The following is a 25,985-nucleotide window of genomic DNA, read 5'->3' as shown; positions in this document are numbered from 1 at the left end:
TGTGCCTTCCCGACACTCTATGCTGTCCACTGCGGAACACGGACGCAGGGCTCGCTGATCCCGGCTCCCCCCGCTGTACTGACCCCCCCCGGAAAGCCCTTCTGGTTTGTGCAGTCTCTGGGTTTGCGCTGATTGACAGAGCAGGCCCAGGGCTCCCATCTCCTGGTTCTGTCCTCAGATGTCCCCAGTGGCTGAGGGACCCAAAGTCCATCCAGGGGCCGGTGCTGTGGCACAGTCTGTGACGCCCGCGTCCCGTATCCGAGCACTGGTTCCGATCCAGGCTCCTCTTCCAGCTCTCTGCCATGCCCCGGGAAAGCAGTGGAGGATGGCCCAAGTGCTGGGGCTCCTGCAGCCACCTGGGAGACCCGGAAGAAGCCCCTGGCTCCTGCCTCTGGCGTGGCCCAGATCTGGCCGTTGTTGTCATCTGGGGAGTGAACCAGGGGATGGAAGACTTCTCTCACTTTCTCTCTCTTTCCTTCTCTCTCTCTCTGTCTTTCAAGTAAATAAATAAATGTTAAAAAAAAAAAAAAGTTGGAAGCTGGAATGAGCAGTGGAGTCAGAACTCAGTCTTGACACGGTGTGGTCGTCCCATTTGTCTAAAACCGCACGGGATTTTTTTTTTTTTTTATCTCCTTTAGTGACTTAGACGAATTCTCTGTCCTTGCAAAGTCCTTGTCAGTTTTGGATGCCATGGTGAGGTGGCTTCCAGGATGGGGTGGTTGCTACTCTAAAATATCCTTTTATTATTATTTTGTAACAAATGGGTTTTTAAAAAACTATTTATGTTGCTTTTTTTTTTTTTTTTTTTTTTGACAGGCAGAGTGGACAGTGAGAGAGAGAGACAGAGAGAAAGGTCTTCCTTCCGTTGGTTCACCCCCCCAAATGGCCACTACAGCCGGCGCACTGTGCCGATCCGAAGCCAGGAGCCAGGTGCTTCTCCTGGTCTCCCATGTGGGTGCAGGGCCCAAGCACCTGGGCCATCCTCCACTGCACTCCCTGGCCACAGCAGAGAGCTGGCCTGGAAGAGGGGCAACCAGGACTAGAACCCAGAGTACCGGCGCCACAGGTGGAGGATTAGCCAAGTGAGCCGCGGCGCCGGCCTATGTTGCTGATTTTTGTAACCTCTTCAGGAAGGATTTATAGTGTGAGATAAAAGGGAAATCATGGAGCCGGCGCTGTGGCAGAGCAGGTAAAGCCACCGCCTGCAGTGCCTGCATCCCATATGGGTGCTGGTTCGAGTCCCAGCTGCTCCACTTCCGATCCAGCTCTCTGCTGTGGCCTGGGAAAGCAGTAGAAGATGGCCGAAGTCCTTGGGCCCCTGCACCCACATGGGAGACCCGGAAGAAGCTCCTGGCTCCTGGCTTCAGATCAGCTCAGGTCTGGCCGTTGAGGCCAACTGGGGAGTGAACCAGCAGATGGAAGACCTCTCTCGCTCTTGCTCTCGCGCTCGCTCTCTCCCTGCCTCTCCTTCTCTCTGTGTGCATCTCTGGCTTTCAAGTAAATAATATTTCAAAAAGAGTAAATCATGATGCAAGCAGCACTGAGAGAGCTTTCCTTTTTCTTACATTTATTTATTTATTTGAAAGAATCACAGAGAGGAGGAGAGACAGAGACTGTTCCACCCGCTGGTTCAGTCCTCAAACAGCTGCGACAGCCAGGACTGGGCCAGGCAGAAGTCAGGAGCCCAAGCACTCGGGCCATCGTCTGCTGCTTTTCCAGGCTCATTAGCAGGGAGCTGGATGGGAAGTGGGGCTGCCAGGGCTTGAACCAGTGCTCATATGGGATGTGCAGGCGCAGGCGGCAGCTTAACCCGCTAGGCCACAGCACCAGCCTCCTTATATGCTCTTGTTGTTTTTGTTTGTTTGTTTTAAGATTTATTTATTTATTTGAAAGTCAGAGTTACACAGAGAGAAGCAGAGGCGGGGGGGGGGGTGTCTTCCCTCTGCTGGTTCACTTGCCAATTGGCCGCAACAGCTGGAGCTGTGCCAATCCAAAGTCAGGAGCCAGGAGCTTCTTCTGGGTCTCCCACGTGGGTGCAGGGGCCCAAGGACTTGGCCCATCTTCCACTGCTTTCCCAGGCCACAGCAGAGAGCTGGGTCAGAAGTGGAGCAGCCGGGATTCAAACTGGTGCCCACATGGGTTGCTGGCGCTGCAGGCCAGGGCTTTAACCTGCTGTGCCACAGCGCTGGCCCCTGTCCCTGTTCTGTCTCGACATCTGCAGGGATGTTTCCCACAAAGCGCTTCTGCTGCCTGGGACAGATCAGCCCCACGTGCCCACGAGAGTTCCCAGGTTCCCGCCTTCTTTGGACCCTGGATCTCCTAAAGTGCATCTCTGGGACCAAACGCCCTCCACTCCTGCAGCGTCTGACTCTGGAGGAGGGGCTCCTTGGCTTGCGTTCCAGCTTCCTGCTCGTGCGCACCCTGGGAGGGGCGACGGCTCACACACTGGGGAGGGACCCTGCCACCCACATGGGAGACTCCTACGGAGTCCTGGGCTTCTGGCTTCAGCCTGGCCCAGCCGTGGCTGCTGCAGCCATCTGGGGACTGAGCCAGTGGATGGAAGCTCCCTCTCTGGCTCTGGCTCTGTCTTTCTATACCTTTCAAATAAAATAAAAATAAAGTAATAAAAAGAAAGGAAAAAAATACCACCAGCCAACAAGAAGAGAGCAGCACGCCCACCCCCTCCAGTGGCGACAACGCGGGGAGCTGCACGTGCGGGCAGGGACCGAAAATGGCAGGGCTGGGCGGGGAGCCTGGCTGTCCTGAGAGCAACACCCAGCTGACCGCGGCCAGCCTACTCCTGCCCAGGAGAGAGGCGAGCACACGGCACAGCAGAGCACGCGCACGGACATTCACAGCAGGCGACGGGGGGGCTACCCATGCGCCAGACAAACCCGGGGGCGCCCACAGCGTGGGGTGCTCGTCAGCCCCAGACAGGAAAGAGGCCCCACACCCACAGCAGCTACAGGCGGCGATCCATGGAGGAGGGCCCGGCGGCTCCCGTTGCCAGCGGAGGGGGCTGGGACGCGTAGGTACAGAAAGGTTTGAAACTGGTCGCGGTGGTGACCGGGCACCCCGAGGGTGGACTGAAAGCCGCGGAATCGCACCTCAGCAAAGCGAGCGAGAACCAGACGAGCGAGCAGAAGCTGAACAGGCGCGAGGAGGGGAGGTGGCAGCCCCCTGCCGGAGTGGCCTGGGCCCCCCGGGTCCCGTGCAGAGGGATGGTCTCGGTCATCACAGGGACCCCAGCCCTGAGGCTGCAGGATGTGCTGGGGGGACTGGAGCCAGGTGGTCCCCGCCCCACTTCAACAGCCCTGCTCTGGGGGGGAGGAGGGGAGGGCACTGAGACCCTTCCCCCCTCCCTGGGGGTCTGTGCTCCCCGAGGGGAGGGGCCTGTCTGCTCCGGGCTGGGGTCAGGAGATGGGGCAGCCAGTGATGGCCCAGTGAGCACAACAACTCAGCTGCACCCCAGCCTCCCGCTGCGCACCGGGGACAAGTGCCCTGGCTTGTCCACCTCTCCAGGGGCAGGTGTGCCCTGGGGGTGGGGCTATCAGGGCTCCTCCCACGGCTCCATCCAGGGAGGATTCTGGGGCTGCCCTCTGTGTTCTTGCCCCTGCTGGGCCCTGTCCCGCACCCAGGCCCCCATCTGTGTGGGTGTGAGGTCCACAGTGTATGTAACCTGGGAGCTGGGGGCGGGGGGACCAGGCCCTTCAAGGGCCTCCCAGGGGCCCTCCTGTCTCAGCACCTGTGCAGGTGGTGCTGGTCTCTCTGCCCTGCCCCCCTCCCAGGTCAGAGAAGGGGGAGCGGAGGCTTAGACAGCCGGGTACTTCTCAGACAGCCGAGTCCCCCGCAGGGAAGGAGGCCGCTGGGGACACCCTGCCCGGCCTTGCTAAGCTGTGGGCTGCACACCACGCGTGTTTCCTCTCCCACTCCCTGACTGTATTTTACGAAAGCAGGTACCACAGGCACAGCCCAGGAGCAGGTGCCCGCCCAGCCCGGGATGCAGCCAGGAGTCCCATGTGACGGGAGACCCCGGATCCAGCCCACGCTGCGCTGTGACCCGGGGCCCTGTGCAGCTGCACCGTCACCGCCCGGGGTACAGCTTCGTGGTCCTGACCAGGCTGCCCTCTGTCTCAGCCCTGTCCCCAACCATGATGCCGCAGCTTTGGCCTGGACCCCTGCAGCCCGCCCCCAGCTACGCACACTGTCCCGTGCTAGACTCGCTTCAATAAAGCAACCAAGCCGACAAACAGAAAATCCCCCGGCTCCTCAGGGCTGGCGGGGCCCTGTCCCTGTGGCACAGGAGGTTTGGCACAAGCCGCACCCCCACTTCATGTCCCCCCACTCCTGCCCTACGCAGCCACTCCAGCCACGCGCTGTGTTGGCCAGCCCTTTGCCCGTGCTGACACCTGCCCCTCCAGGGCGCTCCCTAGGACGACCCGGGATCCACAACAGCGGGAGGCCGGCGTTTCAGACAGAGCCCCTGGCCAAGGCCTCAACAGACCAGGCCAGACGGAGCGGCCCGTGCCAGAAGCCAGGGAAACATTCAGCGAGCGAGCTGGCCTTCCTGAAGACAGGAGGCTCCTGGCCACCGGTCAGCACGAGGAGGCTGCACTTTCACCCTCACCGGGAGCCGCAGGAAGCGCCCATGCTGGCCGATCAATCGCCATCGCGCTGGGTCTCTTCCTTCTCCGCACCTGCCCCGGCCCTGGGAGTGGGGGTGGGGGAGGGGAGCTCACATTCATTCTGTTTTCTGGGAAGCAGGAGCCCCATTCCTGATGCAGGAACCCAAGTCCATTAGGTCATGGACACGTGATCCGTGGGTTGTCTTTTGAGGATACAACACAGTCTCCCTCCACACCCACACCCACACACACGCACACGCGCGCGAGTCACAGCCAGGAGGCCACGGCGACCTCTGGGTCGTGGGGTTTCCATGATTTCCCGTTTTCTGCTCTTGCATGTCTGCTACCCTTGCAATATTTGGAAAACAAAGGTGAGGACGGGAAGAAAGGACCAGAGCGGAGATTCCCCTCGTCCCTGCCTCCCTCCCCTACCTGTGCAGTCCAGCACGGAGGCCACGCCCTCCCCACGCCCGGCCCTGTGAGACCCGGGCGCCAGCCCCACTCCTGCCCCTGCACAGTTTGTGCAAAAACACGAGCCGTCCTCTCACTGCTGGGCCTTTGTACCTGGGCTCTCTGGGGCTTGCGCTCCTTCTCACTGTTGACTGATTGATCTGTAAAGATTTATTTTCTCACTTGCTTGTTTGACTGGCAGAGTCACAGAGACAGAGTCAGAGAGACAGAGATCTTCCACCTGCTGGTTCACTCCCCAAACGGGCATCATGGCTGGGGCCAGGCCGGGTCGAAGGCAGGAGCCAGGAACTCCGTCTGGGTCTCCTCCATGGGTGGCAAGGACCCAAGCCCTGGGCCGTCTTCCGCTGCATTCCCAGGTGCAGTAGCAGGGGGCTGGATCGGAAGTGGAGCAGCCGGGACTAGAACCAGTGTCCATATAGGATGCTGGCGCTGCAGGCGGTGGCTTTACCCGCTGTGCCACAGCGCCGCCCTGCACTGAATTTCATCTGTCTCCTTGTGCTGGAATAAACCAAGCAGGGAGCAAGATAGCTCCCCTCCCCCCAGCCCTGTGAGTCACCCTCGTGACCGGCTGGGCCTGAGGCTGGTCTTGGAGTTCCAGGAGATTGTAGGATTCAAAGATAGGATTCCTGCACAACCCTTCACACAGAGCCTGGGCCCCAAGACTCCAGGAACTGGAGATGTGCTTTCTGTCTCAGCTTCCTCCTCTGTAAACTGGGGCTGGGGGAGGCGCTTGTCCCAAACAAGGGAGGAAACAGGATCGTGAAGGAAGAGGTGGCCACGTCTGGACCACGGAAATGCGAGAGACTCCTGTAGGAGCAGAGACGGCGCCTACAAAAACTAAGGACACGGAGAGCAGGCGCCCTTCACGGCCAATAGACCAGCAACGCCCACGCCCCCCAAGCCCGCCCCGCCCCACCCCACCCGGCTCCCCAGGAGAGCCCCTCGGACAGAGGGTATCCCCCACATTCTGTGAAGAGCACCTCCAACGTCAGGGGGTGGGGTGGCCGACGGGCACAGCCTGGGACCCCGCATCCTAGGTGGGAGCCCCCAGCTCCAGCTTCCTGTTGCCGTGGCCCCTGGGAGGCAGCAGGTGACAGTGCTGGGGCCTCTGCTCCAGATGGCTGCAGCCTGGCCCAGCTCTGGCTCTTACAGGCATCTGGGGAGTGAACCAGTGCACAGATCTGTCTGTCTCTCTCTCTCTGCCTTTCAAATAAAAACAAAGTGGATGTAGCCCATTCAATATAAATAATGGTCCCCAAATGCATCCACCTGCCCGTCCCTGGAGCCTGTGGGCCGTCCTGTGTAGCCACAGAGCGGACCCCCGTGTTTGGGGGAAGTCAGCTGAGATGGGAGACCATCTTGCTGGGCTCTGAGTCGGGGTGGGGGCAGGGAGAGACTTACCCCCTGCAGTAGGTTTAGGGTAGCCCAGAAAAAGATGGGTCCCCACGCCAGTTGCGGGGACAGGTGAATGTGGCCTTTTGTGGGAAGAGGGTCTTTGCAGATGAAACTAACTTACGGATCTCAACATGACATCATCCTGGATTACCCAGGTGGGCCCTGAATTCATGGACACAGAAGGGGAGGGGCCAGTGTTTTGGCTCAGTGGGTTAAGCTGCAGCCTGTGAGGCTGGCACCCCATATCTGAGCACAAGTTCGAGTCCTGACTGCTCTGCTTCCCACCCAGCTCCCTGCTAATGCACTGGGAAGGCAAAGGAGGGCGGCCCAAGGACTTGGGCCCCTGCACCCACGTGGGAGACCCAGAAGAAGCTCCTGGCTCCTGGCTCCAGCCTGGCCCCAGCCTGGCCCAGCCCTGGCTGTCACAGTCATTTGGGGAATCAACCAGCAGATGGAAGATCTCTCTCTCTCTCTGTCTCCCCTTGTCTCACTGCGTGGCTCTTTCAAATAAATAATAAACGTCAGGCCGGCGCCACGGCTCACTAGGCTAATCCTAGGCACACTGGGTTCTAGTCCCGGTCGGGGCACCGGATTCTGTCCCAGTTGCCCCTCTTCCAGGCCAGCTCTCTGCTGTGGCCCAGGAGTGCAGTGGAGGATGGCCCAAGTGCTTGGGCCCTGCACCCCATGGGAGACCAGGATAAGCACCTGGTTCCTGCCTTCGGATCAGTGTGGTGTGCTGGCCGCGGTGACCATTGGAGGGTGAACCAACGGCAAAAGGAAGACCTTTCTCTCTGTCTCTCTCTCACTGTCCACTCTGCCTGTCAAAAAAATAAATAAAAAAATAAATAAATAAACATCTTCTGAAAAAGAGACAGACGAGAAGCCACAGGCCCAGAGGGAGAAGGCCCGGTGAAGGCGGAGCCAGAAGTGGGGACGATGAGGCCAGGGCGCCGCCGGGCGGGCAGGAGCTTTCCCGGATCCTCGGGCGGGACCGCAGCCAGCACCGGGTTCCAGCCCGGACACTAACGCCAGAGCTCCGGCCTCTAGAAAATGCGCGTGATGTAAAGTGCTTATTGATCTTCATCTACTTCAAAGGCAGAGTGCGGGGGTGGGGGGGGTCAATCTCCAGATGGCTGCAATACTCAGGACGGGCTGGGCCAAAGCCAGGCGCCAAGGATTCCGCTTGGGCCTCACGTGGACGGCAGGGACCAGGTGCTTGAGCCATCACCCGCTGCCTCCCAGGGCGCACCTGAGCAGGAAGCTGGGAACGGAGGCGGGGCCTGGACAGGAACCTGGCACTCTGATAAGGGTGTGGGTCTCCAAGTGGGGTCCTAATCACTGAGCCCATGTTTGCCCCTACACCAACTTAAAAAGGCAGAGTGACAGAGAGAGGACTTCCATCTGCTGGTTCTTCCCAAACGGTAGCAGGAGCCCGAGGATTGGGACCGCCCTCCTCTGCATCCCAGGGGCCTTAGCGCGGCACTGGATGGGCAGCAGCGGGACTCGAACCAGCACTGACATGGGCTGCCGAGGTCGCAAGCAGCTGCCACACACTGGCCCTCCCACCCCCGCTAACTTTCTGAAATCCACTTGTACATAGTGCAATGATGACCATAGCCCAGATCAGCATCCGTGTGCGTGTGTGTGCGTGCGTGTGCATGGGTGTGTGTGTGCGTGCGTGTGTGTGTGTGTGAAATCCGCCGTCCTGCAGTGTTGTGAGCCTGAACCCTGGCCCTGCAGTCACCCCCGGACCCACCGCAGGACCCCTGTGCAGGTGAGATGTGGACCCTCTGCACGACACGGAGGACACGGAGCACTTCCGGCACTCACACCCTCGGCTCCAGGTGTCTCCCCGGAGAAGTGCTGGCGCCGGCGCAGGGAGGCAGGTGCACGCCACTGGCTGTGGACAGCAGTGACAGTGTCCATGGCCACAGCAGGGAGGCTTAGAGCTCACGTGGCCAGACCACTCCTGAATGGGGCCTGCACATCTCCCCTGGACTGGAGACGGGGTTCCTCTGGCTTCTCTGGAATGGCTGGACTTGCACGAAGAGACTGCAATTTGGACAAAAGTGAGCACCAAGGCACAGGGCTGTGCCCAGGGCGCAGTGGGCTTCCTGTAAGTGACAGAGCCCACCGGGACCCTGGTCCGTGACCGCCCTCTGCTGGGATGAAGAGCCCTAGGGCAGGTCCAGATCTGCTGACTCCGCCCCTTTCTGGGGGGGGGGGATGTCCCGAACAGCAAGTCAGCGAGAGGAATGCTCAGTGACCCGGTGTGGGGGAGCTCAGGAACCACAACCTAGAACAACCGCCAGCTGCCAGGAACGGTCCGAGCCTGGGGCACCGGGGCTACCAGGATCTCCTCCCAGCCGATTCCAAGGGCGTCCCCCCTCCTCGGGATGTGGGACACCTCCCTGCTAGTGCACGCATGGGACAGACACGCCCGCAGCGCAGGGCTCAGCCGTCCTGCCCGGTCCCCCTGCGAAACTTTGTGCAGCTGGCATCGCCTCTGCCCTGGATGCCATCCCCCACCAAGGCTCCCGGCCTCCGCCTGGACCGCTGCCCACAGCAGCTCCCCAGCGGGCAGGCCGGCAAGGGTCTCTGGGCCACTCCCTCCCCAGTTCAGAGCCCTCCGCCCTGCTCCCGCTTCCATCAGCATAAAAGCCAAAGTCTGCACCACAGCCGAGGGCAGCCCACGTGGGCTTACGCACCGCATCCCCACGCGTGCACTTTTCTTCCCGAAACAGAACGAAACAGAAAGCAACACAGGCAGGGCGCTGCACACGGCAGAGCAGTGAGCTGCGGCAGGTAGCGGATCCGGTCAGCCCAGAATCCCCATGTTACAGCGCGCACACACACGCACGGCGAGAGAGCACACAGGCTGCCTCCCAGAGATGGAAACCTCACGCTGGGCTGCAGAGTAACTATGTAGTGAGGCGTCCATCCCAGCGGTACACACAGCATCACACAACGTGACACACGACATGGCATGGCGTATGTTTCCTGCATGAAGCTTGCAACACGTGCAGTGCGTCCATGCATGTGCACACACACACACACACACACGGGGAGCTGTGGGCGATCACGTGGACGTGCACACGGGGCTCAGGCGAACTCTTGCTGCAGGTGGCGGTGCCCCGGAGACGGCTCTGCGGGCGTGAAGGAAGCCAGGCCAGGCAGAAGGGAGGCAGGCGGTCCTGTGGGGGCCCTGGAGGCTGTGGGACCCCCAGAGCTGTGTCCGCTGGGGCGGAGGGGACCACCTGCGTTTGCCGGATCTCCCTGTCCATGCCCCTCCCCTGTGCATTCTCCCTCAGGGGTGAGTAAGCTCTAGAAAGAGCTGGAGAGGAGCCATCTCCAGCTTTGGGGACCATTCGCGTCTGGTGCAGACACACAGCCCCGCCGGCGGAAGCAGCCGCAGCCACAGGAAGTGTGGACAGAGAGAGAGGCGGCAGGGCTCCACCCGCACAGCCCTGCTCCGGGGACTCTGACAGCCAGGACCCCCGCTGCTCCAGGACCGGCTTCGGGGCGTCTGTGGGTGCTGCCCACCCGTCCCTTTCCCCGGCGGCTGTCTCTTAGGCCTCCCGACCTAAGCGGCCGCCCCCACTGCCCCTGCTTGGTTCCTCAGACCTCCCCGCGGCCACCCCAATGCTGGACTGGCCCTAGCACCGTCCCCGTCCTCCCCAACCTAGACAGGGGCGGCGGTGGGCAGGTGCTTGTCTTGTTCCTGGCTGATGGCCAGCTCCGGGAGTGAGGCCAGGGGCACAGCAGGTGCTTGGTGAGCCCTCCACCCCCACCCTGCTTCTGTCCAGGGAGCTCCCCCAGCACTGGCCAGGGGGACCCATGCCTGGCCACTCAGCATCACAGTGGCTGGACGGGCATGGCCTGCGGGCTGGGCTGGAGCTTACGTGAAGTTCTCCTGGGGCAGCTCTCAGCCGTCAGAGAAAACAAGGGGGCAACAGGACCAGGCAGGGCTGGAGGGCCCGTGGCCTGTGACTCTCGGCCCAGCCCCCTCTCCCAGATACCCAGGGGAGGGGGCGGTGGCGCTGCTCCAGCCAGGTCTTCGCGCGCTGAGGCCCCGCGAGGCCGGGGAGGGGCTGTCACTGCTGTGAGCGCGTGGCACCAAACAGCGAGGGCAGTGTGGCGGGCGGCCTGTCGACGTTTCTTGCATCACAGGCGCAGGAAGGGCCGCTTCTCTACGGTGGGCGGGGACTCTTCAAGTATGAAACATACACGCACATCAAATTGAAGACACCAGCTTCACGTTCAAGTTTATTCTGACCCCTCTCCCCAGACCACAGCTCCATCAAGGTTTAGCCAGTAGGAAAGCAGAGCCTCCCCCCCACCCCGACGGCTGCAAGCAGAGGGCTGCTGCCCGCCGGGACCAGCCACCTGCAGGGACAACTCAGGGCAGGCGCAGAGCAGGTCAGGGGGCAGCTCGGGCCCAGCCTGCCCAGCCCCCACCCCACCTCTGGGTGACTCTGCCTCTCTCAGCTTCATCGCCCATGAAATGGAGAAAGTAACGGGGGCTCAGGGAAGGCACGGAGGACGCCCCCGCCCCCGCAGCCAACCTCGGGGCTCCATTAGAACAGTGATGGGCAGTGGTAACCATGGAAACCGGGCAGCGGCCCCTCCCCTGGCTCCGCCCACCACCCCTTAGGCCACTCCCAATTTCGGCTTCCTTGGCTTCTACCTGGACAGGTCTGTGCCGGGGGAGTGGAAGAAAGCCTTGCCTCACCCCCACCCCACCTGCAGCTTCAGGGAACGGCCGGTGGGAGGGACGTGCCTGTTCACTGAACGTGCTCTGGGGCTGTCTGACAGGCACGGAGGGCCCCCACTCTCAAGTGCTCTGTGTAGAGACCCCGCCTCTCCAGCCAGTTACCTGCCTACCCCCGTAAGAGCAGGCACAGCCGGGGCCCAGCTGGGCTGAACCTGGGTGAGACAGATGTGCGTCCTGACGAAGGAGGGCGTTCCCGGGGCCCGGGGACAGGCAGCGCTCATCAGTACAAGCGGGCGGGGTGGCAAGTTCAGTTCCTGTCTCTTTCCTTTGTCAGAAGAGAGCAGGCGATGTCCGGCTGGCTGGGACTGAGCAGGTCAGTGTGGTCTGGGGTGCCAGGCAGTTAGAGCTGGAGGGGGCTGTGCCACCAGCTGTACCCGCCAGGGCGTCCCGATGGAAGGGGGAGCCCCATACCGAGTTGCCTCCACCTCCCTGGTTTCCACTGGCCGGCGCAGGTCGGGTGGTGTGGGGAGAAGGCCATGTCAGGGCACACGTGGCCACGTTCAAGTCCAGCCCTGAGTCCTAGTTCTGGGCGGAGGACGCTGCGTGGGAGGCGGGCGGCCGCTCCCCGGCGGCGCAGAGCTGGGCGCGCACCTCCTGCACCTGCGCGCGCAGCTCCTCCAGCGCGCTCTGCGGCGGCACCGCCTGCACCTGCGCCTGCAGCGCCTCCAGCGCCAGCGCCAGGTGGCCCACCTCGTCCCGCAGCGCGTCCCAGGCCGCCCGCTGCTCCTCCTCCTTGTGGCGCTGCTGCGACTGGTGGCGCCAGTACTCCAGGACCAGGCAGCCTCCGCCCACGATGAAGATGGTGGCCTCGCCCAGCAGCTCGGCGCCCAGCTCGGCGGCCGCCTCCTCGTTCAGCGGCTTGATGGCCGTGCCCCGGAAGCCCATGATGCGCATCTTGGTCCGCATCTCCACCCAGTGGTACACTGCGAGGGGAGAGAGGGGTCAGCTGCGTGCGGAGCCCGATCCAAACCTTGCCCCTCCTCGCCACGGTCCTCAGTGGTGCAAATGGGTACGCGGCAGCCAGGATGCGGGGTGGGGAATGGCGGCGCGTCTGGACAGCACCTGCACCCAGCGTCACCCAGCGTCACCCCAGGACATCTCTACAAGCGCCCTCTGGTCCTGCAGAGGCCACGCCCCTGGAGTCACAAGGACCTGCTGCGAGCCAAGGTCACAGGTATAGAAGCACAGGTATATAGCTCCCTCCGCTCCTCCCTTCAGTCACGCTGGGGCCAGGCCGCCCTCCTCCCCTGGCACTGCGGCCCCACCCATCTCCCACAAGGAAGGCCAACCCCCTTCTTTATCTTCCGCAAGTGTGAAGTTGGGGTGCTGCGAAGGGGGAACCCGTAGGGTAAGCAATCCTCTCCCCACACTCCGGGGCGAAGGGGGCGCTCAGTGCCACGCCGGCACCGGCTTCCCAGTGAGGTTCTGGGCACCTCCCTAGGAACGGGCACACGGCAGGCGCCGCGGGAGCAGACACTGAGGAAGGCGCTCAGCCCGAGTCCCTGAGACCACGGCAGAACTGCTGCTGACCGGGACTCCCTCCCGCCGGAGTCCCCGTGCCTCCGAGGGCACGAGACGCTAGAGCCGAGCCGGCCACGGCACACTCGGCACACGCGAGCCACAGACATGCCTGCCAGGAAGGTTTCAAACTGTGCACTAAAAATTTTAAAATCAGCTCAATCCAGAAGAACCTCTTTCATCACAAAGAACCTTACGGTCACAGGGAATTAAAATGTGAATTCTGCACGCCGTTTGGTTGTGGGTCTATGACTCCTTGGAGAGAATGCGGGGGGACCGGGACGGCATCTATGAAAGTGTACAATTTCCGACTGCAAAGCAGAGCCCGTTCCTCCCAGTTTCTCCAGCTGGACCTCGGCAGCACCAAGGCACAAGATGGGTTCAGAGGGCAGCTGGACACTCAGGACACACCAGAAACGCCATCTGCTGGGACTGCACAGCCGTGGGAAGCGCAGCTTGAACGTGCAGGTTTACCTGTCCCTGTCTTTAAGGGGCGGGGCCTCTGCTGGACTGCAGACAGGAGGCCCAGGCCCTGGCAGCCACTGTGGCAGCCAATGGGGGCTTGGCCCTGGGGCTGCGGGCTGCTCGGGGTCCTCCAACACTGAGGTTTTAGCCCAAGAAGGAGCTGGGGTCCCGGGGGTCTGCTACCTGCCACCTGGGCCGCCTCCCCCTGGTGACCACCACACCGGCTCTGGGCAGGTCCACCAAGTTGTGACACAGCACAGAGGCCCCACCCCCGTGCCGCTCCAAGCTCCTGGATGTCCCCATCTCCAGAGCCATGAGCTAAATAAATTTCCGTTCAATACAAATCAGTCTCCGGCATTTTGCTAAGGCAATGAGGAAAGGGCAGAGTGCCTGGAGCCGGTCTCGCCTCCACTCCCAACCCAGCTTCCTGCCGGTGTGCACCCGGAGGCAGCAGGTGCCAGACCAGTGCACGAGGGAGACCCAGACGGAGCTCCCGCTCCTGGCTTTGGCCTGACCCAGCCCTGGCTCTTGCAGGCATTTGGGGAGTGAGCCGATCGATCGATCAATCGATCTCTCTCTCTCTCTCTCTCAGCCTTTCAAATAAAGCAATCCATAAGCTTTTTAAAAACAGACACGGCACACTGAGCATGTCCACGCCTGGAATCAGCTCCCAGCAGAGTGGACCGAGCGCGCAGCCGGGAGGCCTGGGGCCGCGCGCGGCAGACCCAGTAGGAGGAACACACGTGAGCGTCCGGGAGCCGAGTTCCAGACACTTGGTGTGCTGTGTCCAGACACACGCTCATCTTCGGCCGTCTCCCAGGGCCCTGGCTCCGTAGTTTGATTTGGAGACCTTTAATAACCTAACACCTCCAGGCCCAACAATCGGACCAAGGTACACGGGCCTCCTGCAGTGCCCTCCCCAGCATTTGTGGTTTGAGGGTAGACCTCTCACAGTTTCCATCAGGCTTATTCCTAGACCTCGGCGGGGTGCTGATACTGTTGTAAACGTTTCCAGTTGTTTGCTGACAGCATATAAATACAGTTGACTTCTGTGCACTGATCAGTATCCAGCAAGGTCACTGGGAGCCTCGTGAATGTCAATGCCTTCCTGGACTCGGCTTGCGATGGGCGCAGTGACGTCATCAGTCAACACGCAGTCTTGCGTCTCATTTCTGCCTGGTTACATGGCCTCAGCCTCCAGTAGGGAGCTGGCGGGTGGAGGCGGTGGAAGGCGACCCTGGCTCATTCCCAACACTGGGGCGCGCGCTCCCCTCAGCTTTCGGTACAAGCAAGCTGTGGGCCAAGAGTCCCTCTCTCCTCTGGCACCACGGGCACGCGCTGAACGCCATCGGTGGCTCCCCCGGGGCAGCGCGGCTTTGTCCTTCAGGCTGCTCCTCCAGTGGGCTGCACCGACTTCACCAGCCAGACCACCCTGCAGGCTTGGGGTAAGTCCCACCCACCAGCACAGCACACGGCTCTCGCCGCGGACGTCTGACCCGGCCCCAGAATCTCCCTCCCTTGTGATGCCCCGTGCAGGGCTGGTGCCGGGCGCCGGGGAGGAGCCACTGCTCCCGCCCTGGCTGCGGGTTAAGGTGGCGTGGGCACCAGTGTCGCTTCTTCCGCGAAGCCGTCCAGGCCTGCAGCTTTGTTTACGACTCCCTGTCTCCACGGATACGAGACCACGCAGGTTTTTATGGCCTTCTTACGTGGATACTGTTTTCCGTGGGACTGTCCGTGTCCTCTGAGTTGTTAGATTCGCTAGCCAAGTCGTCCTGGACGACCTCGTTATTGAAAGGGAGGCCCTCCCACACCTCGCCCGCCTCTGACGGCAGCCTGTGCCCCTGCCCGTCGGTGCCCACTCCCCCTCCAGGGCACAGCGTGGGGTCCTGCTCTTCAGCAGCCCCGGGGCTCCACTTCCCAGCCCTAACGGGCACCGCGGGTGACACGTCTGCCTCTCCCAGGGACCCAGAGCTTCGCAAGGGCCGGCCCTTCCATGTCCAGCCTCCTCTTTCCCCGCCCGGCCCCAGGGCCTCTTTCAGAACTCGGGAGGACCGGGAGGACCGCCTCTTCCCCCAGGAAGCCTCCCCGGACTCCCCCAGGCAGGGTCACAGGGACTCTCAGGGCTCCCACAGCACCGCTGTTCTGGGTCAGCTGACTTCGGAAACACAGGCCTGGCGGTTAGGCAGGGTCCCACCTGCTGCCAGGCCTCTGGCAAACTGCCCCAGTCCCTCTAAGCCTGGAGACCAGCGTCCTGACCCCCCGGCTCCCACGGCGCTGGGCAGGCGCGCAGTGCCTCCAGGCTTCCTCCCAGCCCCTGCGTGAACGCTATCCTGAGTGTCCACTCTGCGACGACTCCCGCCTGTCCTGACTTCAGGTCTTCCTGCCTGACGTCCACTCGGCCTCTGCGGACCTCAAGCCGCTTCTGCCTGGGGCTGAGGGCTTAACCGCAAGCCAAGTGTCACTCCTGCCGGGGCCGCCACCTGCCCTGCGGCCCCTCCGCTGGTGTTCCCGGTGCCACCTTGGCCACACGCCGCCACCTGTGCACCTGAGAAGCCACACGGGCCGGGCCGGGCCGGGCCACGTAGCAGTGGGGTCGGGGTGGGGACCCTCGGATCCTCCCCCCGCCATGACAGCAGCGCTGGAGTCTGCAGGCGACCTCAGCCGGCCTCCCAGCCCAGGGCCAGGCCCCGCCAATGGCAGCCAGGGCTGAGTCACAGATCTGCACGCGGATCTGGGCTCTGTCACTTCCTGGCTGGCTGGGCTGAGCCTCACTAGCACGGCGGTGAGAAGCACCCAGCTGGCGGGCAGAGAATGAAACCGCTCGGCTCACAAGTGTGCGCCAGCCGCTGCTTCCGGCCTGGAATTCCATTCCAGAGCTCGGCCCTGGGCCAGGCAGGACACTTCTCAGCCTGCTCACTGCCCACCCCCGCCCCACAGCAGGTGTCCCGACCCTGGTGCCCCCTCCAGGAAGCCTTCCTTGACCAGCAGGTCCCTCCCTGGGGCCCCGACCCGGCTCTGACCACGCCAGTGTCAGTGCAGTGCCCCAGCCCCGCGTCTGGTCACCGAGGTGGCTTTATGCCTTCTGTGCCATCTGTCCCCTCAACAACAGGCGGTGCCAGGCCCCTCCCTCAGGCTGCCCCTCCCCGTCCCCACAGACCCCTCCCCTCAGCTTCAGGGGCTGGCAGCTCCCAAGAGACCACTGCCCGAAGCCCTGTTGTCACATCTACTTCCTGGGACAACTCAGCCCCTCGTGACCCAAACTTCTGGCGCGATCGCTCTCGGCCGAGCTCCCGGCGTCAGCCCGCCCAGGTGAGCACACGCCGGCGCCAGCCCCCAGCAGCGACACTCAAGCACCGGCCACAGGGCGCTGCGCCAGGGGCCCTTCCCTCTGGCAAGATCTGCGGTGTCTGCACCCTCACCCTCCCCTCAGGGGACGGGCACGGCGCCCCCCCCATGGGGGGCCTGCCCACTCCTGCTGCTTCCCTGTGGAATGCGGGCGGGCGAGGCCCCTCGGGGGCACCTGGAGTCAGGGCTGAAGCAGCCGGAGCAGCCCAGGCCGGAGGGCGTGGCCTGCACACCTGCCGGGGAGGGGCTGGGCTGCTGGGAAGGCGGAGTTTCTCCATGCGGGGCGGGCAGTCAAGCACCAGGCCCGCCCTCCCCAGGACGTGGACGGAAGGGGATCCGGAGGACGGCAGGTCCCTTACTCACAAGCACAGGGCGTGGGGGGTGTGTGCAGACCACTGCCCGCCGCCTGTGGGAGCAGAAAGTGGGCGGAGACGGCGCGGCTTCCTTCTCCCTATCAGACGTCACCCAAGGCTCTGACTCTCAGTCAGGCCCTCGCACTCCCTGTACGTGGGCTACGAGCAACCACACACACACACACACACACACACACACACACGGGACACACACACACACGGGACACCGGGACTGACTGCCTGGCCCCGGGCCGGCCACTCCATTTGGGGAGTGAGCCAGCAGGTGTGAGCTCACTCTCCCCGCCCCCCAACAGGTAAATAACGATTCAGAAATGAGAAGTAGCTCAAAGTACTCTCCTGGGTGAGACCCCAGGGCAAAGCCCACCCTTCAAGTGACCAAGCAAGGGACCAGCGGCGTGCTCGGTGACGTCAGCGCTGAGGACACCTTGCTAACCCACACGCTCCCTCCCTCGGCGAGGCCCTGCCCCTGCCCCCAGGCTGGTCAGCGTCCACCCCCCTTCCCCGCCCGCCCTGCCCAGAGCTTGCAGTACCAGCCCCGGCCAGCCAGGGCTGTGACCGTCTGTTCTCCGGGAACAGCCTTGCCGCCTGCACCTGAGTCTGGGAGGGGGCAGGGTGAGCGGGTGGAAGGCCGGCTCCTCTGAGGGGAGAGGGGTACGCAGCCCCTGAGGGTCCACACAGCCGCAGGTCTGTGGGCGGGAGCCACAGGACCCACCTGAGGCACCAGGACCAGCACTTCTTTAAAGAAAACAACTCGAAACAAACTTTTATGTCCGTTCAGACAAAATTCTAGAAAGCACGCGGAACCCGCAGGGCGTCGGCGAGGAGCGAGGACTTGGGGGACAGGTGAGTTCCTTCCCTGGGGGCCGCGGCCTCAAACTTGCCAAACTGCCCCCTTTACACCTGTGCACACGTCAGCTAAACCTCAGGACAGCCACGGACAAGAAACAGAATAAAGAGAGTAAAACAGAACAGGGCAGGGGCTGGTGCTGCGTGCAGAGGGTTAAGCCGCGCCTCGTGAGGCCGGCATCCCATACGGGAGTGCTGGTTCAAGTCCCGGCTGCGCCACGGCTGATCCAACTCCGTGATAAAATGCCTGGGAGAGCAGCAGATGATGGTGCAAGCGACGGGTTCCCTGCCACCCACAGGGGAGGCGCAGACGGAGTTCCAGGCTCCTGGCTGCAGCCTGGCCAGCCTGGCTGTCCGGGCTTCCGATTCTGTATTCCTCCTAAGGCACACCCTGGGAGGCGCGGGTGGCGGCTCACGTACTCAAGACCTGGACGGAGGTCCCAGTTCCTGGCTTTGGCTCCAGCCCAGCCATGGCCACTGTGGATATGCAGGGACTGAATCAACAGATAGTGGCTCCCTCCGCCTTTCAAGCAAATAGAAAAGAGCAATTTTTTTTTTTAAAGGAGATGGTGGACATTGTGGCACGGCAGGTCGAAGAGCCCCTACGACGACGGCTTCCCATGAGACCACAGGCTCAAGCCCCCGGCGGCTGCACCCAGGAAAGGAGAAGACGGCCCAAGTGTTCGACCCCTGGCACCCACGCGGGAGACCTGGAGGGAGGGTCAGGCTCCCGGCTGTGGTCTGGCCCAGTTCCAGCTGTTGTGGTCATTTGGGGAGTGAACCCGCAGATGGAAGACCTCTCTCTAATTCTGCCTTACAGATAAGTAAACAAATCCTTAAAAAAAAAAATAAATAAAAATAAAAAACGGCAGTGGGAGCAGATTCACAGCATTTCCTTGTAAGAATAAAAATCCTGGAAACTGGGGCCAGCGTCCCGGCGTAGTGGGCTACGCCTCCGCCTGTGACGCCGGCACCCAAGTAAGCGCTGGGTCCGGCCCCGGCTGCTCCACTCTGATTCAACTCCGCTGATGTGGCTGGAAAGGCAGCTGAAGACGGTCCACGTCCCTGGGCCCCTGCCGCCCCCACGGGAGACCCGGATGGAGCTGCACGGTCTGTGTGGGCGTTGCCCTCTCTGCAACTCTGCCTTTCAAGTAATTACAGAAAGAAATCTTTAAGACAAAACACACTGGAAAACTAGGCAGATGTCCATCATTAGCAGAGTGATTAAATAAAATGTGATTTATTCACGGACTGGAATCAAAGAAAAGCACACAAAATAAAAACGGGAAAAGCGGGGCTGGCGCTGTGGCACGGCGGGTAAAGTTGCCGCCGGTGGCGCTGGCATCCCACACAGGCACCAGTTTGAGTCTCAGCTGTTCCACCTTTTTTTTTTTTTTTAAGATTATTTATTTGAAAAGCAGAGTTATAGAAAGGCAGAGAGAGAGAGAGAGAGAGAGAGTGAGCGAGGTCTTCCAGCTGCTGGTTCACTCCCCTGATGGCCACAACAGCCAGCGCTGAGGCCTGAGCTGATCCGAAGCCAGGAGCCAGGAGCTTCCTCCGGGTCTCCCATGTGGGTGCAGGGGCCCAAGGACTTGGGCCATCTTCTACTGCTTTCCCAGGCCACAGCAGAGAGCTAGATCAGAAGTGGGGCAGCTAGGGTGGGGGAGGAGGGAGCGGCACTGTGGCATAGTGGGTAAAGCTGCCGCCTGCAGTGCCAGCATCCGGGGCTCAGACCAGTGCCCATGTGGGATGCCGGCACTGCAGGCGGCGGCTTTACCCGCTACGCTGCAGTTGCAGGCCCAGCTCCAGTCGTTGCAACCATTTGGGGAATGAGCCACTGGATGGAAGCTCTCTCTCTCCTCTCTTGATATTTCTGCCTTTCAAATAAATAAATCTTAATAAATAAGTAAATCAAGGGAAAAGAACGACTGAGACAAGCAGCAACACACTCCTCAACAGCATGATGTGCACAAAGCGAGACGAAGCCCACCCACAGGATCCGCCTAGACGACGTCTAACCAGGGGCAGCACCGCTCGGCAGGAGCCAGTCAGGCCGGGCGACGGGCGGATGGAGACGTCTCCGAAGCTGGGGACACAGCACATGTGTTTACCAGGTCACTCAGCTGCACACTTCATTTTTTCGGCAGGGTTTATTTTACTTCTTTGAAAGGCAGAGTTACATAGGAGACAGCGAGAGAGAGAGCGAGAGCTGCCATCTGCGGATTCACTCCCGAAAGCCTGCAATGGCCAGGGCTGCGCCAGGCTAAGCCAGGAGCCGGCAGCTCCATCCTCGTCTCCCAGGTTAGTGCAGGGGCCCAAGCACTTGGGCCGTCCTCTGCTGCCTTCCCAGGGAGCTGGATCGGAAGTGGGGCAGCCGGGCCACCAGCCGGGCCCACGCGGGACGCTGAGCGGGACCTCAACCTGCTGTGCCACAGCGCCGGGCCCTGGCTGTGTTACACTGCACGGCGCCTGTGTCAGAGAACGTGCCGGCCGAGGACGAGCCTGGGAGCCGGGGGGACTCGCCTCCCCAGGGTCGCCCCAGGGACCTTCTCTGTCGGCTGCCTCCTCGCTCACAGACCGGGACAGTCACAAGCCCCCTAATAAGACGGCCACGATCGAGTTCCCGTGGAGACACGGAAGCTCGGGAAATGCAGGTTGCCTCTCCGTCACCAGACCGGCATCCGGCCTCGACAGGGCTCCCGGTGCTCCCGGCCCCGTGCCGGCCCTGGATGCCGCCCGCTCGGCTCAGCGCTCCCCCACCCCCGGCCTCCCGTGCCAGCCAGCACAGGGGAGGCGTCCTGGGGAGACCCCTCTCCCTGCCTCTGCTGTCCCGGCTTCAGGAGGGGCTAACCCCGCCCCTCTACCTGGCCAATCAGAGCAGCGATGGGCTGTGTGTTCCCTGGGACACAGTGATTGGCTCAGGGGTGGGGACGTGGGCCCAGCGGGCCACTGGGAAGCAGGCGGGAACTCTGGGGAAGGGCGCCGCCCCGTGCCCAGGGCCCTGGCAGGTGCCCGTTCCTGTGAGCGCCAGGAGAACAGGGGTTTTGTCTGCCCTGGGACTGCCGGCTCAGCCTCTCTCCTGGCACAGAGCCAGCGCAAGCACCAATCTGCTGACAGGTCATACTGCACAGCTCCCAGTGCCTGGCGCCCGGCCACACCCAGACAGGGACCCCACTTCTCCCTGCCCAGCCACAGGGACCAACCCACCCTGTGGAGGGCAGGAGCGGGGAGGACTTGGGGGGTTATGAGGTCAGGGGAAGCAACCCAGAGAGAGGCTGGGAGCGCAGGACGCTCTCGCGTCGGTGGGCCTGGGACAAGGTCTGGTTTGCTATGTGACAGGGTTCGGAACCAGCTCTGGGGCTGCCCCGGCACAGCCTGCAGCGCCGGCACCCATATAGGCAACGGTTCGAGTCCCGGCTGCTCCACTTCCGGCCCAGCACCCGGCTAATGGTCTGGGGAAACAGCAGAGGATGGCCTAAGAGCTTAGACCCCTGCCAGCCACACGGGAGACCAGATGGAGTTCCTGGCACCTGGCTTCAGCCGGTGCAGCCACTTGGGGAGGGAACCAGTAAATGGGGCTCTGTCTCTTTCCTCACCTCTCTCTGTAACTCTTTCAAACAGACAAATATTAAAAGCAAACACAAAAAAAAAATCCTGCAAATGGGGCCCTGTCATCTCCAGCCTGCAGGGACGGGGCTCATCCTAGGACTGCGCGGGACAGAGGTGTCCGGGGGCGGGGGGACCCGGCTCGGCTGCCCGGGTGCAGGGAGATGTCGGGGGCTCATCCTAGGACTGCGCGGGACAGAGGTGTCCGGGGGCGGGGGGACCCGGCTCGTCTGCCCGGGCACAGGGAGATGTCGGGGGCTCATCCTAGGACTGTGGGGGACAGAGGTGTCCGGGGGCGGGGGGACCCGGCTCGGCTGCCCGGGCGCAGGGAGACGTCGGGGGCTCATCCTAGGACTGCGCGGGACAGAGGTGTCCGGGGGCGGGGGCTGGGGTGGAGCCGCACAGCACTGCCATTGCGGATGCAAACCGGACGCAGCCCCGCTCATCGCCAGCCATGCAGAGCGGTCCCCCTCATCTGTGAGGGCTGTGGCCAGGACACACACAGCTGGAGACGGAAGCTGCGGCCCTGGCACTCCGTGGAGCCCACCCCCCGCCCGAGCTCCCCGCCATCCAGGGTGGCGGCGCCCAGCCCAGGGAAGCTGGCAGCGAGGGTGGTGTCCTGGGCCTCCGGCCGCAGCTTGCCCCTGAGGAATCCTCTCACCCCCCCGCCCCCCCCGGCCCACGCTCCCTCCCTTTGCAAGACGAGGGTCCTTCAGAATGGAATTAAAAGATCAGTGTATTAGGGTGTGAAAGAAAGAGAAAGAAGAAAACCAGGCACAGCTGGGTGTTCACAAGAAGCCCACGGAAACCCCACTGTGAAAGCAGAGGCTTCGACCGTGGCGCCGCGGCACTGGCCCCAGTAACTCACTACTCAATTCCACGTTCCCACAGACTTTTCCAAGCCTCCAACAAAGGCTCAACACCCCTCGAGGCCAGAACTGCTGGGACACGAAGATGGCAGCGACACAGAGAAGCCCCCGCGGGCACCCCTGAGCCACCTGCCACGGAGCTGCCTTCCTCAGGGGGCTGACAAAGCCGAAAGTAAGTGCCCACTTAAGGCTTATGATTTATTGGCTGTGTGCTCAAACAATTACAGATGAGCACAAACCGACACAGAGCTATCCGGGGTCAACGGTCGACGGCCGAGGCGGCCCCAGGTGCCGTCCCTAGGGTGCGGGACCCAGCGCAGAAGCACTGACTCGGGCGCCCTCTGCTGTCCACGTGGAGAACTGCGTGCAGCTCTTAGATTGCAAATCCACCTGCCTCACGCAGGGGCTTCTTACAGGCTCCCGCAGGGAAATTAGCACTGAGGGCTTAACAAGGAGCAAACAAGCAAACCCCAACACAGAGGTCACGCCAAGGATTTCCAACACATGCAAGTCTGTATGGGAAAACATTTCAGTGAAAACAAATCAAAGAAAAAAAAACCATTTTAAACGTACTGTTAATTTCATCCCTTCTAATTTTGCGTAATTAAATTTTTATGTATTTTGATTTTATCTGAAAGGCAGACAGCAGAGACAGAGAGATCTTCCTTCCGCTGGTTCACTCCCCAGCGCTGAGCTACAGCGAAGCCGGGAGCCAGGAGCCCTCACCTGCCGCCTCCCGGGCACCTCGGCGGCAAGCTGCTCAGGGCCCAGGCTCCGACAGGCAGCGTCCCAACTGCTGAGCCAAACCCCCACCCCGCGCGTGGTTTTACATGCACACACTGCACAGACATCACGCACGAGGCAACACGGTACGGGACCGCTAACGAGGGCACGCGTGCGTACGCGTACACACACGTACACACACACACGCAGGCAGATGCGGAGGGAGGGGTCAGAGGCGCTTCCTGACTGGGGACCGTGATAAGGTGGGGTGTGGAGGTGGCGGCAGCCTGGCTGTCACGCAGCCTGGCTGACGAGCCCCACCGGACGTTATAAAGCGGCTCCAGGGACATGATCTGTGGGCTGTCAGAAACACACTTCCGGCCCTTCCCCAGGTCGCCGGAGCAGCAGCCACGGCGCCAGCGCTGGCGTGAGAAGAGCCGGTGCCCTCGGCAGCCGGGCCACAGGCTTCAACCTCAACCGTGGTGGCCGGTGCCGCTGCGAGTTCTACTGGGCTCTTCTCCCAACCTCTGGCAATTGTTCAATTTATTTTAAAAAAATGTTATTTGACAGCAGAGAGGGAAGGAGAGGGGGAGGGGGGGAGGGAGAGGGAGGGAGAGGGGGGAGAGGGAGGAGAGGGAGGAGAGGGAGGAGAGGGAGGAGAGGGAGGAGAGGGGGAGGGAGATCTTCCATCCGCCGATTTATTTTCCAAATGCCCACAACAGCCAGGGCTGGGCCAGGCCCAAGCCAGCAGCCAACGAGCTCCAGCAGGGCCCCAAGAACTTGAGGCATCGCCTTAGGCCTTGCAGAGCGCGCGCGCAGGAAGCCGGGTTGGAAGCGGTGGCGGGACTCGATCCAGGGCGCTGGGGCGTGCACGCGGCTGTCCCCAGCGCCCACCCTTTTCTTTTCTTTTCTTTTTTTTTTTTTTTTTTTTTTTTTTTTGACAGGCAGAGTGGACAGTGAGAGAGACAGAGAGAGAGGTCTTCCTTTGCCGTTGGTTCACCCTCCAATGGCCACCGCGGCCGGCGCACCGCACTGATCCGAAGGCAGGAGCCAGGTGCTTCTCCTGGTCTCCCATGTGGGTGCAGGGCCCAAGCACTTGGGCCATCCTCCACTGCACTCCCTGGCCACAGCAGAGAGCTGGCCTGGAAGAGGGGCAACCGGGACAGAATCTGGCGCCCCGAGCGGGACTAGAACCTGGTGTGCCGGCGCCGCTAGGCGGAGGATTAGCCTAGTGAGCCGTGGCGCCGGCCCACCCCTTTTCTTGGGTTTTCCCGCCGCTCCTCATCCTTCAGTGTGGTCGGGATGTGGACCCACACCTGACGCTCTGCTCCTGCAGCCTCTCGCGGGGGGGCTGCTTCCCGTGTGCCCACACTGCACAGGGAGCCCACAGCGCCGAGCTCCGGGAAGGTCCTGCCCGGGCCAGACAGAGAGGGCTCCCCTGGGGGGACTCGTGTTGGTCCCTGCCAGGCACTCAGGGCGGGGCAGACCCGGGTCACTCTCAGCTGGACACATCCAGGTCAGAGTCTGATCAGAACCCACACCCCCACGGTCACTCGGAAGGATTCGCGGATTCCCGAGGCTCCGCCTACAGCCGGGGCTGTGGCCTTCCCCAGCGAACTTTCTCTAGGCACCACGCACCTTGGCCAAGGCCCGGGTTTGAAGGCAGGTGGGCTCCAGCCCGGCTTCCCCCAGGCCCTGTGGAGCTGCGTCTGTCCCCGGAGCACAGGGGCCCCACTGTTCAGTGCCCCCACCCCCTCCCTCCTGGCAGGCACAGTCGTGCACCCCAAGGTCGCTGTAACTGCTGGGGGGGGGGGAGGCGGGGGCCTCGCTGCACGGCTGCCCCTCCAGGCCCCTGCCCGCTGCTGACTGAAGCTGAAGGCTGCAGGCCTGTGCCCAGGGTTTCTGGGCGTGAGGCCCGCAGGTGAGCGCGTCCGGTACCCAGGAAGGCAGCCAGGCACACAGGGGACGGCCACGCCCTGGGCAAACGGCAGAGCAGGGACCTGGGGGCAGGGCACCGGAAGCAGCGTGGCCTTGGCCAGTGACGCACACGGCCGCTCAGGGGAGGTTCTCGGCGCAGCTCGCCCAGCACGGACCACCGACGACCGGATGCGCGTGCTCTGGGCTCCGCAGGGCTGAGCTCCACTCCCGGCCTCACACGAAGGCTCAGCGCGCAGGGCCCTGCCGGGCTCACAGCAGCCCCAGTGCAAACCCAAAGCGGCAGAGGGCGGCACGGACTCCGGCCCCTCCGGGTCCCGCCCGGGCAGCCCTCACAGTCTCTCTGCAACACCCCAGACATGCTCTGATCCAGCTCCAGTGAGAACCTGTTTCCTTACCTGGCCAGGGGCCCGAGCACCCGAGCCCTCCCTGCTGCCTCCCGGGGGCTGGAACTGGACCTGAACCCCGCACTCTAACAGGACTTGCCGTCCACCTTAACTGCTGCCCAACCCCTGACCGACTCACACGGCTGCCAGGGACACTGAGGGTCCCCAGGTTCCTGCCATTAGGATGTGGTGTCTTCGGGACACATGACTGCCCAGCGTGCGTGCGGAGCTAGAGCAGGCGGACAGCCCGCAGCTCCCGGCGCGGCACAGTGAGCGCAGGAGCGGCCCCCGCCTGCCTGGCCCCCCCCCCCCACCGCCTCGCCCAGGAGAGCTTTGGCCCCACCAGAGCGCATCCTCAGTGCTGCCCCCACCACGGCCCCAGGGTAGCCCCCGGGGAGCGGTCTCCTGCTGGGCTCTGTCCAGCGGCCCCAGGCCTGCCCACTCCGCCTTCCCAACACATGTGCTGGATATCCGTGTCCAGGAGGGAAAGGCAGGCGTCTTCCACAGTCAGCACTGGGAACAAGGGGTCCCTGTGAGCAGGACAAGCGACAACCAACGGGCACAGCCCCCCGAGAGAGGCGCTCAGGCCACGCGGCCATCGTGAGCGCAGCCAGAGGATGAGCTCAGAGTGCTGCTGCCGGGTAGCCGGCCCC

At 62.6% G+C, this 25,985-nt stretch overlaps 2 protein-coding genes and 1 long non-coding RNA gene across 5 annotated transcripts in view; 2 read left to right on the top strand and 1 right to left on the bottom strand.

The window, feature by feature from the left end:
• Positions 1–25,985, bottom strand: part of OPA3 (outer mitochondrial membrane lipid metabolism regulator OPA3) — a 31,692-nt gene that overhangs the window by 2,873 nt on the left and 2,834 nt on the right. For 2 of the 3 annotated variants that reach the window (XM_070062092.2, XM_089320066.1), the window contains exon 2: positions 10,731–12,188. The exons of the other annotated variant lie outside the window; for it this stretch is intronic. In XM_070062092.2, the coding sequence (XP_069918193.1) occupies positions 11,785–12,188 (404 nt within the window). In that variant the 3' untranslated portion in view covers positions 10,731–11,784. Of the gene's footprint in view, positions 1–10,730; positions 12,189–25,985 lie in introns of those variants that run through there. 3 annotated transcript variants of the gene reach the window in all.
• Positions 16,428–18,514, top strand: LOC149120774 (uncharacterized). Its single transcript, XR_016225196.1, has 3 exons — positions 16,428–16,557; positions 17,746–17,810; positions 18,377–18,514. It is a non-coding gene; the product is annotated as an uncharacterized LOC149120774 (long non-coding RNA).
• Positions 19,774–24,182, top strand: LOC149120773 (uncharacterized). The gene is made up of 3 exons (XM_089320059.1): positions 19,774–19,860; positions 19,984–20,930; positions 22,311–24,182. Exons 1-3 carry the CDS (start codon positions 19,774–19,776, stop codon positions 22,447–22,449), a joined length of 1,173 nt encoding a protein of 390 aa, XP_089176185.1. The 3' UTR covers positions 22,450–24,182.

The sequence above is a fragment of the Oryctolagus cuniculus genome, chromosome 18 (genome assembly GCF_051225735.1).
Source record: "Oryctolagus cuniculus isolate XC-2025 breed Fujian yellow rabbit chromosome 18, ASM5122573v1, whole genome shotgun sequence".
Classification (NCBI taxonomy): Eukaryota; Metazoa; Chordata; class Mammalia; order Lagomorpha; family Leporidae; genus Oryctolagus; species Oryctolagus cuniculus.
Note: the sequence above shows the minus strand (reverse complement) of the source record. Positions and strands in the feature narration are given on the sequence as shown.

Bases quoted from the DNA above. Each gene is read 5' to 3' on its own strand.
- LOC149120773 (XM_089320059.1), top strand. From the start codon at position 19,774: ATGATGTGCACAAAGCGAGACGAAGCCCACCCACAGGATCCGCCTAGA. The intron at 19,861-19,983 runs GTCAGGCCGGGC...CTTCTTTGAAAG, and splicing joins GCACCGCTCGGCAGGAGCCA to GCAGAGTTACATAGGAGACA. The intron at 20,931-22,310 runs GTCATACTGCAC...ACGTTCCCACAG, and splicing joins AAGCACCAATCTGCTGACAG to ACTTTTCCAAGCCTCCAACA.